Genomic DNA, 18,604 nt, shown 5'->3' on the forward strand with positions numbered 1-18,604 from the left:
TTAAAAGTAGTCCTTGTGGATAGAGTTTGTTTCACTTGGAAATCATTGGTTTTTGTTTGACATAAGATTTTTTCTCTTTAAAATGTATCGTCAGCATCACTCTGTTATCGTGGACTTGCCTTACATCTATGCTCAGTCCCACATCTTGTTAGCACTTATTTGGCTAAATTATTAACCATATTTTCCTCTTTTTGATACAGCCACAGCAGTCTTAAAATGGACTGTTACCTTGAATGCAACACTAAGATGTGAAAAAATGTAAACTCCAACTCCAGTTCTTCTCAGGAGACAGGTCAGTGTGTGTAGAGAGAACACATTTGACCAGGTGGAGTCAGGCGTCTTCTTCATCGCCCTGGACCACTACACCAACGAGGCAGAGGACCTCAAGTTTGGACCAGTGAGTCACGACCTAGTGGACCTAGTGGATTACTGGGCTAAACACGTGAACAAAAAGGAGGTATTTGGACATAAATTATGGACTTTATCGAACAAAACAAACATTTACTGTGGAACTGGGATTTCTGGGAGTGCAACTTATTGTGGGAAGCTTGTGGAAGGCTACCTGAAACATTTGACCCAAGTTAAACAATTTAAAGGCAATGCTACCAAATACTAATTGAGTGTATGTAAGCTTCTGACCCACTTGGAATGTGATGAAAGAAATAAATCACTCTCTACTATTATTCTGACATTTTACATTCTTAAAATAAAGTGGTGATCCTAACTGACCTAAGACCGGGAATTTTTACTAGGATTAAATGTCAGGAATTGGGAAAAACTGAGTTTATGTATTTGGCTAAGGTGTATGTAAACTTCCGACTTCAACTGTATATTTCTAAGTGAAAATCTGAGTCTCAGTATTTCATGCAATGTTTCATCTTGCATGCGCACCATCTCGTGCCAGTTAGATTTTTGAATTGGAATTGACAGCATAGACAGCGTGTATGGCATTGTGTGGGCAAGAGGTTTGCTCTTGTCAACGTTGTGAACAGAGTGCCCCATGGTGGTGGTGCGGTGAAGTATGGGCAGACATAAGCTATGGACAACAAACACAATTGCATTTTATCAATGGCAATTTGAATGCACAGAGGTACCATGACGAGATCCTGCGGCCCACTGTCATTGAATTCATCCGCCGCCATCACCTAATTTTTCAAAATGATAATGCACGGCCCCATGACGCAAGGATCTGTACACAATTCCTGGAAGCTGAAAATATCTCAGTTCTTCCATCTCCAGTCTGTTGTCCCCATATGCTTCAAGATGGCTACCATTGTTCCTGTACCCAAGAAATCAAAGATAACTGAACTAAATGACTAGCACCCACTTCTGTCATCATAAAGTGCTTTGAGAGGCTAGTCAGGGATCATATCACCGCCACCTTACCAGCCACCCAGACCCACTTAATTTTGCATACCGACCCAACAGGTCCACAGATGACGCAATCGCCATTGCACTGCACACTGCCCTATGCCAGCTGTACACAAATAATACCTATGTAAGAATGCTGTTCATTGACTACAGCTCAGCATTCAGCACCATAGTACCCTCCATGCTCATTATCAAGCTGGAGGCCCTGTGTCTCAACCCCTCCCTGTGCAACCTGGTCCTGGACTTTTGACGGACCGCTCCCAGGTCGTGAAGGTAGGAAACAACATCTCCACTTCGCTGACCCTCAACTCTGGGGCCCCACCAGGGTGTGTGCTCAGCCCTCTTCTGTACTCCCTGTTCACCCACGACTGTGTGGCCATACTTGTATATGTATATATATAGCTTGTATAAAAAAAAGTGTTATTTTGGCACAACTTACCCTGGGTATGTATGGTTGAGCCACAGGAAGTGGCAAGTAAAGCTGCCTAAAAAATTCTGTACTGAATAAAATATCACCACTACTACCTTTTTAAAACCATGTATATCTTTATTTCCCAAACACTTATCAACAGAATTAATAATCACTTTTTTCTCTTTAAATAATTTAAGCATATTTTAAAAACACAGGCTAAATGCCTAACAAACACTTCTGTACTTTTTAAAACACTTAACATAGGCAAGGCCCTGTTGTTACCTCATATCCCAGTCATAATGCCTTGCATTGTGCATGAGAAGAAAACACTTCAATTTGCTCAACTAGCCATTGGCACAGCCATTGACTCGATTTGTTAACAGGTTAAAACTTGAAGGATATTTTATAATATTATTATCCAGAAATTGCATGGAGGCAACCACAAACACTAGCTATAAAGCACAAATTGTATCAAAGATCTGCGAAATACATTAAATACGGTAAACCTATGACTAGTACAGTAGGCCACAAAAAGTAACACTACTCCAACTGATCATTGGAGGTCAAAGTCTTGAGCTCCGGCTTGGACTTAACCTTGACCTCAGCTTCCTGCAGCTCCGTCACACTATTCCCATCCCCCTCCTTCCCCTTCCCCTTCCCCGACCGCCCCAGCTTGAGTGACAGCGGGGCCGAGGAACCACTCCGGCTGGACTTCGTGCTGCGGGTAAAGGAGGCAGAGGTCCCTCCCTCAATGTTGGTGCCCTCGAAGAGCTTGGCCATGAAGCTGAGGCCGGCCTGGCGGATGTGGGAGCTGCCAGCGAACACGTACAGCACAGGGTTCACGCTGCTGCTCAGGAAAGCGAGCGCTGTGACGTTGGGACGGGCCACCGCGGCCGCTTTAAACAGAGTGTCGTTACCACCAAGTAGACCAATCACCTGAGAGAGAGACAAAGAGTTGAGAGGTAGATACAAGAGAGACAGATAGGACTTATACCTGTTATTATACCTGTATGACACAAAACAAATGAACTGCTTAATAATGCGCAGTACCTAGAAATATATTGTCAAACTCTCATACCTGTAAGATGTTGACCACGTGGTAGGGCAGCCAGAAGAGAGCGAAGGTGCCGATGATGAGGAGGATGAGACGGTTTCCCCGTCCCTTGTGCTGGAACATGGCCCTGCGTAGTCCAGAGATGACGGAGGTGTAGCAGACGATGATGAAAGTGAAGGGGAGGAAGAAGCCCAGGACGGTCTCAAACAGGTACTGGAACACCTGGTGACCCACACTTTTCCAGTGGTACGACATGCAGACGGTCACGGAGCTGTTCATGTGCAGCTTCAGGTTACTAGGTAGGTAGGTAGGTAAGGTAAGTAGAGAGAGAGAGAGAGAGTGAGAGAGACATTTTACAACATGAAGGAGACATGATGGGTCTCATGGATGTTCCCCAGGACCACAGTGTGTGACTTGAGGAATGCATAAGAAAAAAAAGAGAGAGAGAGAGAGTTTGTTTGATTGAGACAATGGGAGTGTTCCAGGTTGTCTTTATTGCAGCCATACTGCGCCGGTTATTAGAGAAGTGTATAAGAGCTCAAGAACTACACAAAAAACAGCCTGTAATGCAAACAAAAAATCTTCAGATTAGTATTGAAGAATAAGCTTTTTTGTTAGTTGTTATAATTATTATGAGTAAATGAATAAACAATATCCCCATTTCAAATAGAACTGTAACTAAGTAAACTTATACTCTGTTTTATTATATCTGATTGACAATATGAGTTCATAAGAGGGGATTGTGTGACACAGACAAGGAGTAATTCAAGTTAATAAACACCATTCCAACTAGGAAGAAAGAAGTGGACTGTGTAAACAGACAAGGTCGTTAACCTATGGTTGAACCGACGAAACTGAGCTCTGGGGTTTTTAGATAAGACAGTGAGTGCATTCCTAGGTTTTCTGTTAATTAGAACTGTCAGCTAAGTGGTGATCGATAATGTTGAGGGGTCAAAAGTTACCTGGGAGTGTGTTAGTAAGTTAGAATTAACTTTTCACCTCACTTTGTCCCTGTCGAGAGGAAGGGTTTCTGTTAAGCAATGAAATGACGTCATGTTTTGTATATAAACTGTTGCTCGTGGTGAAGTGGCAGTGCGCTCCGAGAATAAATTCTGTTACCTATTATTGAAAAGACTGGTCTCCGTCTATTTTATGCAAACAAGAATCTTACAAATTCTCATGAAATAGATTAAGGGTTTTCAATTAATGAAAACACATTGGCATAATTAAATTACAGTAACATTAGTGTGTGTATTTTAATATTTAATCTCTCTCATGCCTCTCTCACACACACACACAACCCATGCAAACAGCCTTACCTGCGATAGAAGGCCATGGGCAGTGCCAAGACGAAAGCCAGCACCCAGATCCCCAGTAGAACAGCCATCAGGGTTTTCTTGGTCCTCATCCTTTGGGCCAGGAATGGCCTTGCCACGGCCAGCCAGCGATCCAAGCTCATCAGGCTGATCAGGTAGATGGACACGTTCATGTTGACACAGCACAGGTAGTGTACCATTTTACAGGCCACCGCCCCGAACTCCCAGCCTCGTCCGCCTGCCAGGAAGCGCAGGAAAAGCGGGGAGCTTAGCAACACCAACGCGTCGGCCACAGCGAGGTTTAAGACGAGCAGGCAGGTAACTGACCGATGCCTCACACGGCACAGCACCGACCACACAACAAATAGGTTACCGGGGAAACCGAAGACGAATGCTAGGACCAGGATGGAGATGCCGATCTGGTTTGACTGGTGAGAAAGGAGAGGAGGCGAGAGGAGAGGTGGAGGGGAGCTGGGGGGTGCAGCGGAGATGGAGAGGTCTGACGCCATTTAGGGAGGGAATTGAAGAATCTTTGGTTTGTAGAACTTTGGGATTCGCAGTCCTCACTACTGTTGAATAGAATTAGAACACATGGTATGAAATATAGCTCTATGAATAGAAGCAAGAGACACAGAATGAGAGGACAACAATGGATATTACACAATTCCTGAAGAGAGAATTGAATCAAATATATCCATAAAGCACTTTTTCATCAACATACATTTGTCACAAAGTGCTTTTTGGTTACCCAGCCTAGACCACAAAGAGCAAACTGAAGCTCTGCTTTTGCATACTGGCATAGTTCAGTAGAGGCGCTTGCAGAAGTTGTACACATGGGGAAAACATTTTGTAGCCTAGAGTTTGTGGAAAAGGTGACCTTTATAACCGCAATTCTACATAATTGTGATCAAAATGACAGGCTACTTTGACACTAACAAAGTAAGAATCTTTTAATTTAACCTTTATTTATTTAATCTGAGATCAATAAAAACTACCTGGTCTTCAATACATCAATAGCCTAGATCTATGTGTGTGGAGACACATATTGTACAATACCAGGAGGAAATTATAGTCCTAAAAAACTTTCCAGTTTCACTCACTGGCGTTGTGCTCGTGGTAAAACGTCTCTCTCTTGTTTTACTTGGTAAACAATGCTGTTTGCTCAATAGGCCTATTTGGAAGTTGAAAACTTGGTAGCCTACAGACAGAATAGTCTTCTCTTTTCAACAGAATCCATTTTCTTTCCAACCTGTATTTTTGACGTGATTGTATCTGAAATATCGGTAAAGGCCTGCATGACTGACAGATTTTCAGTGCGTTCCCGACTGTAAACAGTTTTGGCTGCAAGACTGACAGATTTGCTGCAGGTTCCCGACTGTAGGCATGCCTGGTGATTGCCCAGCTAGCAATGAGGAATTGGCCCAGAAGCAGCCGGCACAAGTCTCGACCCAGCATCTGTAATGCTTATCAATTGCCCTGCACAAAGTATCAAACTACTACACAGGACTTTTAAAGAATTTTATTTAAATGTTAATTGTATTTTTTTTTTATCACAGAAACAAGGACAAAAAATATGGAAAAATAAATAATTAAATGTTATATAAAGCAGCCCGTGTAATCATCTGCCAGGGAGTAGCCCCAATCGGCCCGAGCCCCAAGTAATACATTTTGGCCAGATAACTCACACCGGAATCGGCCCGAGCTCAATCCCCACATCCTAGGCATAAGTAATACTGCCGAAGACAGCCCAGACTCCGGGCCACATGACATAGACAGAGTCTGACTCTCAGCTGAGTGCCCCTGCTCCCAGCCGGAATCGGCCCAGATCCACTGTGCTAGCTGGGTGGGCTACACACAGGCAATTTTGTTAAATAAACCATTAATTATCTATGGCCAATTTATAGGCCTACTCCTGGTGTAGTTTTCAAAATTATTTCAATTCTTTCTGAACTGATAGCAGTAATTCTTTAATTTTGACAAATGTATTTCAATTTATCAGGGGTGCAGTGGCACCTTCAGAAGCCTTCGCGTGCCTATGATTCTATAAGGAAATAAATGACAAAAGTGCAACGCTGGAGAGATGAGTTGCAGGCTCATGGTTATCAGAGTAGGGCGAGAGAGAGAGATCATAGAAAGTGAATTGCATTGTAGTTTTGTTAAATAAAGGTCAAATAAAAGAAAGAAAAACTGTGTGAGATACAGGCGAGCTATTCCCGACGGCACTGGTTACACGTTGTTCTGTATAGGCTGCAATATTGAGCAAAATAAAAAAAACTGGTCCAGCCACACAAGAATCAATTATCAGGCACGTTTTCACGTTACATTTTGTAGGGGGCAGCCAGGAAACTGCCATAGGAGTCCATTTGAATAAGCCACATTTTTTACATTGCAAACAGTGGAAATCAGGGCTGCAACTTTGGTTTTATGTGGTGGGGACATAATAATGCAAAATAATACATATATATATATTTTTAGGGGGAAGATCAGCTTTAATATTGCAGATAGATTGTTGCTTCCATCAATGTGAATGTCCGCATCATTTCCAATCCCCCATATATTTTGGGGGGTAAATATATACAGTTCCAGTAACTGTCGAAACTTTTATATATTTTCCTTTATTATTTTTCTCTAACCCTACCATCCCTCCCCTACCTGGAGTAAACTAATGGACAACAACACTTAGGCTTATACTTCAGCCTATACATACTATATACATTTTACGGACACAGTATATTTTACAATAATTATCTTTTGTTTGTATCTAGTTCCATCCTTCAGCTCCACTCAACCCCTCCCATCTATCTCTGAACACCATCCACTTTTTCAATTTCTATTTGCCAAATATTTTTCAACTGTGCTGTGATGTTTTACAAAAGTTCTGAACCTTTCTATTCTCATAGATTCGACATAATTGTAAATAAAATTAAATAAAGTTTTTTGCTCAGAGAATTATTATACTATTGATCAATTGACTATGACTTTTAAATCGCCCAGCAGTGCTATTTTCAGCGGGGGACATAACTTGGCAGCGGTCTGGGGGCCCTCCCATTTTTTGGGGCATCTAAAGCACATTTCCTGCATTTCTACATAATCTAATATGACCCATGGCCCTTCTAGCCATCTCTATGTAGAACAACAAAAAGTAAGCAACAATTCCCACAGTCATCAAGCTAGGTAAGTGATTGACTGAACTAGAGCCATGATAATTCAATAATCAGTATTGTGTTGCACCTATAACCAATAGCCTAACAAATGAACAACTCTTACAAACAAAGTACAAAGACAACTTTTGATTGTCTTTAAGACATCCTCTATTACAAATTTCAGCCAGACCGCCCAGCCAACCCGAGCCTCCTACACTCACGACACCACCAGTCTAGTCAATAACTCAGTTCTCTCCCCAACACCACTTCCTTCACATGTTTTTTTTAACGTCTCACGGGAAAGGCGTGGGGAAAAAAAGCTGAATGAAAACACACATACACCTACACATTAAGACACAGAAACAGTTCACCCTCCATATAATTCATATCATAGGCCTAATAGTACTGTAGAGCTCTTTTCACTTGTACACAATATAGCTGGGTCACCCCGTCCTGCCCCTAGCGGTCCACACAGCCCTGTAGCGCCCCAACCCAACACACCCCAATCAGCTTTAGGATCTTAGTGAAACATTCATTATTGTTTTCAGAGGTCTGTTAGTCCAAGGCCAGAGTGACAACAGTACAGCAGATCCCCAAGGCCAGGACTCAGCAGCCCGGCAGCTAGGGATCGCCTAAATCTCCTCTGACGTGGACATGTTTTCAAGACCAACTCCTTTTGTCGTACAGTATTCCATATAAGGCATCCAAACCTTATGAAAGTTGCACAGTATACCCTGAATCCTAAAACAAATCTAGTGATACTGTACACAACTTGACATTTGTTCCATACATTGTGGAAGGATAACCAACCTTCCAATTAATGGCAATGCATGTATTAGCCAGTATAAATGCTAGGTTACGCAGTTTTGTCTGGTAAGTCTCCAGTATCAACATTACCAAGCAAACAAAAACAGGGAGTAGGAAGAATCTGTAGAGTTGCTGAGATAAAAGAACATACTATTTGCCAGAATTCAGTCAGCCTTCACAAGACTATAGCATATGCAAATATCTCCCCTTTCGTGTTTTACACCTCCAGCAGAATAATACAATTTCTGAGTGCATGATGTTCAGTTTCACTGGCATATAGTACGTTCTATGGATGGTCTTAAACTGCAGTCATTTATCGGTGAGATTATATGAACATGACTGGGCATTCTAACAGTTCTGTATTCTCTCATCATTACCAGTAGCGTCTCCCAGGTCTTCCTCAAATGTTTGTTTTGTGTCCTTGGGGCAAAGCCTCAATCATCCCTTGATACAGTTTGGAAATCAACCTTGGAAGTTTGTCAGACTGCCTTAAAATAGCATCTGGCTTGTCCAGTGTTTACTGTTTTATATCACATTCCAATGATAAAACTGTCACTTGTCCCCCGTGAAAGTTGCAACCCTGGTGGAAATAATTTTTCATGCCATGAGAGTTACCGAATCCTGGCAAATGGGTTCCGGAATGAAACAGTCCCAAATTTAGAGGTTCCGGATCCTGTTCTGGCCAGATCTGGCTCCAAATAAGAACTGGACAAAAGGTCAGAGGGACTTGTTTACAGCTAGTTCCCTGTGGCTGTATTTCCAATAAGCACTGAAAAGTTCAGGATCTTTGCATGCCTATCTTCAACACATCATCCCATACAGTCATACACGCACATGGACATCACATTGTCACAAACAAGGGACAATAAAACACACCTCCCCTCCAAAAACGTTTCATTCTGAACACTATAGACAATGTTTGTATCAACAAATATATAAAAAAATGTATATTGGCTTTTACACTAACACAACGCTGACCTTTATGAGCTGGTTCACTTGTGGCGTGATCTTCTCAGAGCAAATCCACAGGAAGTGCTTTTGTTGGCTATTTTGTAAATGTTTGATCTGTCCGCCGATCTGACTGCCCGTCCGTCCACTTGCCTCCACGTCTCAGTCTTCCTTCTCTCCTCTCTTTACTCACTCTTGTACTCCTTCTGCCATTATTGCGTCATGTTCTTGAACGCAATGCGAGGGGAAGCACTGGGGATGTGATATCACAACAAATAAGGAAGTAAGTCTGTGCTCATCCCATTTGACCATGTTCAAATGCGATGAGAGCCTTCTGTTCCAACCTGGTCATTTATGTTGACCAATCCTATTGCATTAAGCATACGCAATAACGTAAAATATACACGTCATACTGTCAAATATCCATCCGTCTTTGTAGTCTGTTGTCTTTCTTACTCACCTGCTTGCTCTCTTCATTTCCCTGGCACCATCCCGCCGGGCACACAATGGGTGAATCGACATTTGTTCCCATGTCATTTCAATTCAATTACATTGAAACAACATGAAATAGACATTGAATTGATGTCTGTGCACAGTGGGATATTTCAAGTTGGTGGGAATTTAGAGGAATGTGGGGTTCCCTGTGTGGTGGGAGAGAGGGGGACCTGCTTTGATACTGCTATGCAATGAGGTGTTTTACTTTGTTGGCATTTGGAATTTTGCTACAGTTGAAGTCGGAAGTTTACATACACTTAGGTTGGAGTCATTAAAACTCGTTTTTCAACCACTCCACAAATGTATTGTTAACAAACTATAGTTTTGGCAAGTCGGTTAGGACATCTAGCCTCTGTTCCTAGGGAAGACCAGCAGTCTACTGTACAACAAGCAGAGCCAAGAGTCCGACAGCGAGAGATGGAGGAGCCTCTTCAGCATATTGGGAAGAAATGAACAGCAGAAAGGTGGAAATGGAAAACAAGCCCACTTCTAGTCATACACACAAAGCTTCCCTGAGTCACAAGTGTCACCAGACCTCATCAAGTACCTCCTACACCGTGAGATGGTGAGTTCAGGACTCCTGAAGTTTGATGATCGCCCTGAAAATTATTGGGCATGGAAAGCATCCTTTCTCAATGCGACCAGAGACTTGAATTTATCCGCCAGGGGGGTAAACCCTATTGTAGAGAAACTTCCATTCAGTTTACAAGAAAAATGGATTGAACAGGGATCCAAATACAAGGAGGACTATCGGGTAGCATTCCTACCATTCTTGTTCTTCTCGAGATTCATCAGGTTGAAAACTAGAAATGACCCCAGTTTCACCCTCTACACCTCAACTAACCAGGTGTCTATGAAAAGTGAGAAACCTGCCAGGTACAGCAGCAAGACACCTGTGACTGTATACAAAACAGATGCGTCATCCGAGGCCTCAGACCACCAAACCAAACCCAGTAAGACAAAGGTTGAAAACCCTGACCATCACTGCCCAATACATAACAAGCCTCATCCTCTTAAAAAGTGTTGTGGGTTTAGATACACAACTCTAGATGAGCGCAAATCATATCTCAAAAGACAATGGCATTTGTTTCCGATGTTGTGGGTCAACTCAGCACAGAGCTAAAGACTGTAAGGTGTCAATCAAGTGCTCTGAGTGCGACAGACATCTTGCTGCTCTGCATCCAAGCCCAGCCCCTTCAAATACAGCCACCGCTACAACAGAGACAGAGCATGGCGGGGAGCAAGGTGACGATGCTCTTCTATCTGTCACCTCAAGGTGTACGGAGATGTATGGTGACGCAGTCAATCCAAGATCATGTTCAAAAATATGCCTAGTCAAAGCTTATCCGGTTGGGAAAAGAGAGAAAGCTGTCAAAATGTATGTGGTGCTTGATGAAAAGAGTAACAAATCTCTGGCCAAGACAGAGTTTTTCAATCTCTTCAACATCAATGACAACTCTGCTCCATACACCATGAAGACGTGTTCTGGGGTAACAGAGACTTTAGGCAGGAGAGCCATCAACTTCATGGTGGAGTCTATAGATGGACACATGCAGCTCACTCTCCCTACTCTGATAGAGTGTGATATGATGCCAGACGATAGGATGGAGATTCCCTCCCCCGACATTGCGTATCATCATCCCCATCTGCAACCAGTTATGGACAAAATACCAGCTGCGGACCCAGACGCTCCCATCCTCCTGCTCTTAGGACGAGACATCTTAAGGGTACACAAGGTACGAGGACAAATCAATGAGCCCCACGACACTCCTTATGCACAGCGACTCGACCTCGGGTGGGTCATTGTGGGTGAGGTCTGTCTGGGAACGGCTCACCGACCAGCCAATGTTAACGTCTTCAGGACAAACATACTTCAAAATGGTCGCACATCCTATCTGAGCCCTTGCCCTGACATCATCCAGGTAAAAGAGAACGACAACAGCGTAGTTCAGAAACACATCTCTCCCTCTACATTGCACTCGACAGATCCAAGCACAACTGTGAACACAGACAGCCTGGGATGTTCCGTGTTCGACAAAACGCAAGACGATGATAAACCAGCACCATCAGTGGAGGACAAAGCCTTCTTGGACATTATGGACAAACAGATTTTCCAGGATGATGGAAACAACTGGGTGGCTCCACTACCCTTTCGCCCTGCTAGACGCCGCCTTCCCAATAACAGGGAGCAGGCCATGAACCGTCTCACATCACTTCGCAGGACTTTAGACAAAAAGCCTGACATGAAGCGTAATTTTATTGACTTCGTGCAAAAGATGCTGGAGAAGGACCAAGCCGAACCTTCACCGCCACTAGAGGGAGACAAAGAACGTTGATATCTGCCCATATTTGGTGTTTACCATCCACAAAAGCCTGAACTAATAAGAGTAGTATTTGACACCAGTGCTAAGTGTCAAGGCGTGTCACTTAACGATGTTCTGCTCAGTGGTCCAGACTTAAACAACACACTCTTGGGTGTCCTAATGCGTTTCCTCAAGGATTGCATTGCACTAACGGCAGATGTGCAACAAATGTTTTACTGTTTTTGAAGACAACAACCCAGATAGAAACATAATTGAGTACAGGATGAAAGTCCATTTATTTGGGAACAGCCCTTCACCAGCCGTAGCCATCTACTGCATGAGACTAACAGCGCTACAGGGTGAGAAGGAACACGGGTCAGAACCCAAGCAATATGTAGTGAGGAACTTATACGTCGATGATGGGCTGACATCAGTAGCTACTACAGAAGAAGCTATCAACATTCTAAGAAAAACACAAGCAATGTTGGCGGAGTCCAACATGAAACTACACGAGATTGCATCCAATAGCAAAACAGTTATGGAAGCTTTCCCTATGGAGGATCGTGCAAAAGATTGAAAAGATCTGGATCTAGGAGTGGATCCTCTCCCCTTTCAACGGAGTCTGGGACTTTCCTGGAACCTGGAAACAGACAGCTTCTCATTCCAGGTGTCCCTGGAAAAGAAAGCCCTGTAAATGAAGCCTTTTATGTGGAGGCATCCTGTCCACAGTGAATAGTCTTTATGACCCCCTTGGGTTCGTGGCTCCAATAACAATGCAAGGTAAAGCCTTAATCAGAGAACTCTTCTTTTTTAATACCTTTATCCCTTTTTCTCCCCAATTTCGTGGTATCCAATTGTTTTTAGTAGCTACTATCTTGTCTCATCGCTACAACTCCCGTACGGGCTCGGGAGAGACGAAGGTTGAAAGTCATGCGTGCTCTGATACACAACCCAACCAAGCCGCACTACTTCTTAACACAGCACGCATCCAACCCGGAAGCCAGCCGCACTAATGTGTCGGAGGAAACACTGTGCACCTGGCAACCTTGGTTAGCGTGCACTGCGCCCGGCCCGCCACAGGAGTCGCTGGTGCGCGATGAGACAAGGATATCCCTACCGGGCAAGCCCTCCCTAACCCAGACGACGCTAGGCCAATTGTGCGTCACCCCACGGACCACCCGGTCGCGGCCGGTTACGACAGAGACTGGGCGCGAACCCAGGGTCTCTGGTAGTACAGCGCCCTTAACCACTGCGTCACCCGGGAGGCCCAGAGAACTCTCTTCTGATCAGAGTGAGTGGGATGCCCCTCTTCCCACAGAAAAAGAAGAGAAATGGAAAATGTGGAAGGAATCTTTGATTGAGTTGGAACATATTTATATTCAGTGGACCTACATCCCAGTCTCCTTGTCTTCCACTCAAAGAGAGCTACACATCTTCTCGGATGCCTCTACAGTAGCAATAAGAGCGGTAGCCTACCTGAGAGTTATTGACTCGGAAGGTCAATGCCATGTTGGATCTGTCATGGGGAAATCAAAATTGGCCCCTCGTCCGGCCCACACTATCCCACGCCTAGAACTGTGTGTGGCTTTGCTAGCTGTTGAGATGTATGAACTGATCAGAGACTAAATTGACATTGATGTAAATGCGGCCAAATTCAACACAGACAGTAAGATAGTTCTCGGTTATATCCACAATGTCACCAAAAGATTCTATGTGTATGTTGCCAATAGGGTAACTCGCATCAGAAAGTCTACCCATCCAGACCAGTGGTGTTATGTAAACACTGGCAGACCATTCAACCAGGCCTATGCTTACTGCGCTCTTGAAGTACACCAGTTGGTTCTCAGGTCCACCTTTCCGGACCCAAACAAACTCAAGTGAACCAGAGAACATACATTTTGACATTATAGAGCCTCACGCAGACGCAGAGATTCAAACAGACATCACTGTCTTCGCCTCTAAGGTTTCTGGAGTTCAACTCGGTTCTCAAGCTGGAAAGCTCTCAATAGAGCCACAGCACGACTCATTCATGTTCCCAGATCCTTCCATGAAGGTGCGGACAACACCAGCTGCAGAGGCTGGCATGACTGTAATAAACCATGCGGTACAAGTGAGTCGTCACAAGCCAAAACAGCAATCATTCACTGTGTGCAACATGAATCCTTCAGAGAGGAATTCAAATGCCCTGAAAAAGGAAAAGTTCCCAGAACAAAGTACACTCAAAAAGCTGAACCCAGTGATTGATGAGGATGGGTTGCGGAGTGTGGGAGGCTGCTTATCCTCCGCCGACATGTCACAAGACGACAAACATCCTCATCATCATCATCCCACGGACACATCATGTCACCACTCTGCTGGCAAGACATTATCACGAGCAAGTGGCTCACCAGGGCTGTCATTTTTCAGACAGAGTCACATCTGAACCACCATTCACCAGCGTTGGACTTGATGTGTTCGGACCATAGAATGTCATAACTCGTCGCACTAGAGGTGGTAGCGCAGACTCCAAGCGATGGGCGGTGCTCTTTACATGTATGTCTAGTAGAGCAGTCCATATCGAGCTCATCGAATCCATATCCACATCCAGCTTCATCAACGCGCTGAGGCGTTTTTTTCTCTATCCGTGGTCCAGCAAAAGTGCTACGGTCTGATCGAGGTACAAACTTTATAGGTGCCTGCAGGGAACTGGGTATCGACACAAATGACTCAGAGAACTGACTAAATTACCTCTCAGATAAGGGATGTACTTGGATATTTAATCCTCCACACTCGTCTCATATGGGTGGTTCTTGGGAGAGACTCATTGTGGTTGTATCCTTGATGCTTATGCTGTTTATGATGTTTCAGACGGGCTCCACTCGTCTCACACATGAGGTCTTGAGCACTCTTATGTCTGAAGTTCTGGCAATAATCAATGCGAGACCTCTAGTGTCGGTGTCAACCGACCCTGACATGCCTGCCATTCTCACACCCTCAATGTTACTGACACAAAAGACCAGCACTTCCTCAGCCCTTTCTGGATACTTCAGCATGAACGACCTTCATGGAAAACAATGGAAGCAAGTCCAGTGTCTCGCTGACACCTTTTGGAAAAGGTGGAGACAGGAATACCTGACAACGCTGCAGAGACGCAGAAAATGGACAGCAGAAAAGCCAAATGTAATAGTGGGAGATGTTGTCTTATTGAAAGACAGTCAGGCACACAGAAATGACTGGATGGTCAGGCTTGTGGTCAAAACCTTTCCCAGTACTGACAAAAAGGTTAGGAAAGTAGAACTAAAAATTGTCAAGCAAGGAGCTGCTAAGGTGTTTCTGAGACCAATCTCAGAGATTGTTGTTCTTCTTTCTGAAGCATCCTAGAGACAAAAGATAATAATACAAAGGACATTATTTCTTTCTTGATATGTTTTATTTCATAGTGGCACAATTTCATTATACCAGGCTGCCATCCTGTTAGAATGTAACAGATTATTTTATTACAATGGTTAAAATGTATTTTCATTGTGTTCCATGGTGTTATTCGCCACCTAGTGGAGCTTTCTGGTACTTAGAAAGACTACGCAAAAAGGAAGTAGAGAATTTGTTCTGCACGCATAGAAGCAACTAAGAACAACGCCACCGTGCCAGTCTTTCGGTGTAGTTATTTCTTGTCACGCTTCAGCCTTGGAAAATATTTGTTTGTAAGTTCGATTCAAGCATTTAGCTAATGATGATAATCTTGTTATTGATAGAGTTGCTTACATATATATCAATGTTGGTTGAATTTACTCACACAAATTGCAATGCCTTTCATGTATGTCATTAGCTGTATTTCTTTGCTCGTGGGTCATGCAAACGAATTGTAAAATATACTTAACTGTTTCTAGTGTAATATGCTTTGTTATTCTACATAGATGGTTGTACATTATTAGAGTAACGAAAGGAGTTAGCCAATTACCATATGAGGAACTATTAGCTATATGGTGCTTTGTATTTATGCAACTTCAAATGTATAATGTACAGCTACAGTATGTCGGTGTGAATTTAATACTAAAGTATATTATTTTTTGTGTTTTGCAGTTTCACAACAAACGTTTTTAATATATTCATTCAAGAAAAGTCACGCCTTGGGAGTTTTATTGAAAACTTGTTGTTAGCCATGTGTCTAGTTTTGTATGAGAACGCAACTCAAGGGCAGAATAGTTAGGTTTGGGGGTTAAGGTTAGCGTCAGGTAACATGATAGCTAAGTAGTTAAATGGTTAAGGTTAGGTTAAAGGGTTAAGGTTAGGGGAAGGGTTTGCAATGTAGTTGCTAGCTCAAATGTAATAGTTGTCTATGTTGAGATTCAATCCCGTAACCTTCGGGTTGCTGGACTTTCATGCTATATGCCCACCCATCCTCCTTTCCTGTCAGTCTTAAGTAACCTACTGTCTTTATCTGTGATTGAAATTCACTACAAAATGTACTGCACACAAATACATTTCACAATAATCTGTGTCACAGGGTTGCTAAACAACGAATCAAGCAACTTCCTCTTTCTCAATGATAAAATCATCCATTTCCTCCCCCACTTGTTTTACGTCTCTCTCGGTCTGTCTCGCTCTCCCTCTCTGTCTCTTGATTCCGACTCTCAGGATGGAATCCACAGCATGGAATACCACCACCTACTTCTCTACAGACTCATCCGCTCCCAACCCCTCCATCCCTTATTCTGTTGGAATCTCCTTTCTCCTGGTTGCTATGGCCTTGGGTCTCCCCGGAAACCTCCTAGTGGTTTGGACCATACTATTCCGCCTGAGTCGCCGTTCCATCACGTCCCTCTTAATCCTCCAGCTAGCGGCCGCTGACGCACTCGTGCTGCTCTCCGCACCCTTCTTTATTCACCAGCTCTTCAAGGCCAGAGTCTGGGAGTTTGGAGAGATAATGTGTAAGCTCCTGCATTATGTCTGTGGCATTAACATGTACCTCAGCATCCTATTGATTACCTTGATGGGGGTCGACCGACTCCATGGCGTGCTACGCCCTTTCTGGTCCCAGCGCGTCCGGACGAAGTCGAGGCTCTTTCCCATCATGGGTGTGGTGTGGGCGCTGGCTTCAGTGCTGCCCACTCCTCAGCTTGTGTACCGCCAGGTCCGAAAGGGGGAGTGTACCACGCATCACCCCGGGCCCGCCCACCAGGTAACTTTACTGACAGAATATTCCTTCATACATCTTGTTATTTTAGTATTGTACCCCACATTATTTCATCTGTTTTCCATAAAACATATCGTAGATTTTTTTCAATTCTATATGCATATTTATTCTAAATAGATGTGGATATAGCTAAAACAATTGATCAATCTGTCAACATAGTTTTTGATGCATTTATTTGTAACAGACAAGAACTGCAATTTAAGTAGATAAAATATGTAATTACACTCGTACTAAAATGTAACCCCATGTGGGCTTGGCATCCTGAAGACACTTTAATAATGAAATCAAATCGTTTCTCGTCCTATCCTCTCCACCAGGTGTTCCACTATTCCCTAGAAACAGTTACTGCGTTCCTGGTCCCCTTCAGCATCATGACGTTCTGCTACTTACGCATCGCTCATGCCTTAGCATCCAGCCGTTCCCACTGGCACCACCGCTCCTACAGGAAGACCAACCGCCTCATCACACTGATAGTCGTGACTTTTGCCCTCTTGTGGGCTCCGTACCACCTGGTCAACATCCTGCAAGTGGGCATATATATTAAAGGGTCTGAATACTTATGTAAATAAAGTATTTTTTTTAAAACTTGTAATAAATTAGCAAAAAAAAAAAAATGTCAATCTGTTTTCGCTTTGTCATTATGGGGTATTGTGTGTAGATTGACGATGAACCTTTTTTATTTAACACATTTTGAATTCAGGCTGTGAAACTAAACGTGGAATAAGTCAAGGGGTATTACTTTAGTTAGCACATCGCGCTCTAGCAACTCCTTGTGGCGGGGCGGGCGCATGCAGGCCGACCTCAGTCGTCAGGTGAACAGTGTTTTCTCTGACACATTGGTGCGGGTATTAAGAAGCACGGTTTGGCGGGTCATGTTTCGGAGGAATCATGACTCGACCTTTGCCTCCTGAGCCCGTTGGGGAGTTGCAGCGATGAGACAAGATCGAAATTGGGGGTAAAAAAAAATAGCATTAAATCACAAATCTACTGTCTGTAGACATAGTTCAAGTTCATAATGAAACTTATGATTCCTTGTTTCAGGTGGGGGCCGTTCTCTCCGGGTCTTCCACGGATTTGCTGGGGTTCTGTCTGAGAGCTAGGACAGTGGTCATAGCTGTAGCTTACCTCAGCAGTGCTGTCAACCCTCTGCTCTATACCATGGCTGGCTCCTCCCTCACAATCTACGGCTCCTCCTCCAGGTGTTTGGGGGGCGTGGCACAGCTGCTTGAGGGCACGGCCTCCAACATGGACATGCCCAGCGTGAGAGCAAAGCATGATGGTAGCGGTAGAGAGAAAGACAAGGAGGACTGGGGAGGTGGGAAACCAGAGGGAGAGGTTGAAGAGATGACAATGGTTCCAGGGAAAAGAGAGGTGGAGGACGAGGAGGCAGAACAAGAAAAAGAGATGACAATAGTTCCAGGAAAAGAGGAGGGAAACTAATTCCCTGAAGGCAAAGAAATGACTGGACTGATTGTGAAAGTCCTGCATGCTATTGCTTGCCAGTCGGTCATGACTCTTCTGATAGCTGTCTTGTTGTGAATGTCGATCTCACCTCTAAGAGTTTCCTAATCAATCAACGGCA

The 18,604-nt window shown here is 43.8% G+C and overlaps 2 protein-coding genes across 4 annotated transcripts; one reads left to right on the top strand and one right to left on the bottom strand.

Moving 5' to 3' along the window:
* Positions 1-1,897: 1,897 nt before the first annotated feature.
* Positions 1,898-9,274, bottom strand: LOC118375089 (leukotriene B4 receptor 1-like). The gene is made up of 4 exons (XM_035761581.1): positions 9,082-9,274; positions 4,157-4,722; positions 2,862-3,132; positions 1,898-2,719 (listed from the first exon to the last, which is right to left on the bottom strand). Exons 2-4 carry the CDS (start codon positions 4,660-4,662, stop codon positions 2,324-2,326), a joined length of 1,173 nt encoding a protein of 390 aa, XP_035617474.1. The 5' UTR covers positions 4,663-4,722; positions 9,082-9,274; the 3' UTR covers positions 1,898-2,323.
* Positions 9,275-15,258: 5,984 nt separating this feature from the next.
* Positions 15,259-18,567, top strand: LOC118375091 (leukotriene B4 receptor 1-like). Of its 3 annotated transcripts, XM_035761585.2 has the most exons (4): positions 15,259-15,529; positions 16,464-17,007; positions 17,340-17,549; positions 18,064-18,567. In XM_035761585.2, exons 2-4 carry the CDS (start codon positions 16,465-16,467, stop codon positions 18,460-18,462), a joined length of 1,152 nt encoding a protein of 383 aa, XP_035617478.1. In that variant the 5' UTR covers positions 15,259-15,529; position 16,464; the 3' UTR covers positions 18,463-18,567. The 3 variants fall into 3 exon arrangements, with proteins under 3 accessions (XP_035617478.1, XP_035617477.1, XP_035617480.1); XM_035761584.2 differs by lacking the exon at positions 15,259-15,529 and having other exon boundaries at positions 16,372-17,007; XM_035761587.2 differs by lacking the exon at positions 15,259-15,529 and having other exon boundaries at positions 16,372-17,007; positions 17,340-17,583; positions 18,064-18,192.
* Positions 18,568-18,604: the final 37 nt, after the last annotated feature.

This window comes from Oncorhynchus keta, chromosome 13 (assembly GCF_023373465.1).
Source record: "Oncorhynchus keta strain PuntledgeMale-10-30-2019 chromosome 13, Oket_V2, whole genome shotgun sequence".
NCBI lineage: Eukaryota > Metazoa > Chordata > Actinopteri > Salmoniformes > Salmonidae > Oncorhynchus > Oncorhynchus keta.

Bases quoted from the DNA above. Each gene is read 5' to 3' on its own strand.
- LOC118375091 (XM_035761584.2), top strand. From the start codon at position 16,372: ATGATAAAATCATCCATTTCCTCCCCCACTTGTTTTACGTCTCTCTCG. The intron at 17,008-17,339 runs GTAACTTTACTG...CCTCTCCACCAG, and splicing joins ACCCCGGGCCCGCCCACCAG to GTGTTCCACTATTCCCTAGA. The intron at 17,550-18,063 runs GTGGGCATATAT...TCCTTGTTTCAG, and splicing joins ACCTGGTCAACATCCTGCAA to GTGGGGGCCGTTCTCTCCGG.
- LOC118375089 (XM_035761581.1), bottom strand. From the start codon at position 4,662: ATGGCGTCAGACCTCTCCATCTCCGCTGCACCCCCCAGCTCCCCTCCA. The intron at 3,133-4,156 runs GTAAGGCTGTTT...CTACCTACCTAG, and splicing joins CCCATGGCCTTCTATCGCAG to TAACCTGAAGCTGCACATGA. The intron at 2,720-2,861 runs GTATGAGAGTTT...TCTCTCTCTCAG, and splicing joins ACGTGGTCAACATCTTACAG to GTGATTGGTCTACTTGGTGG.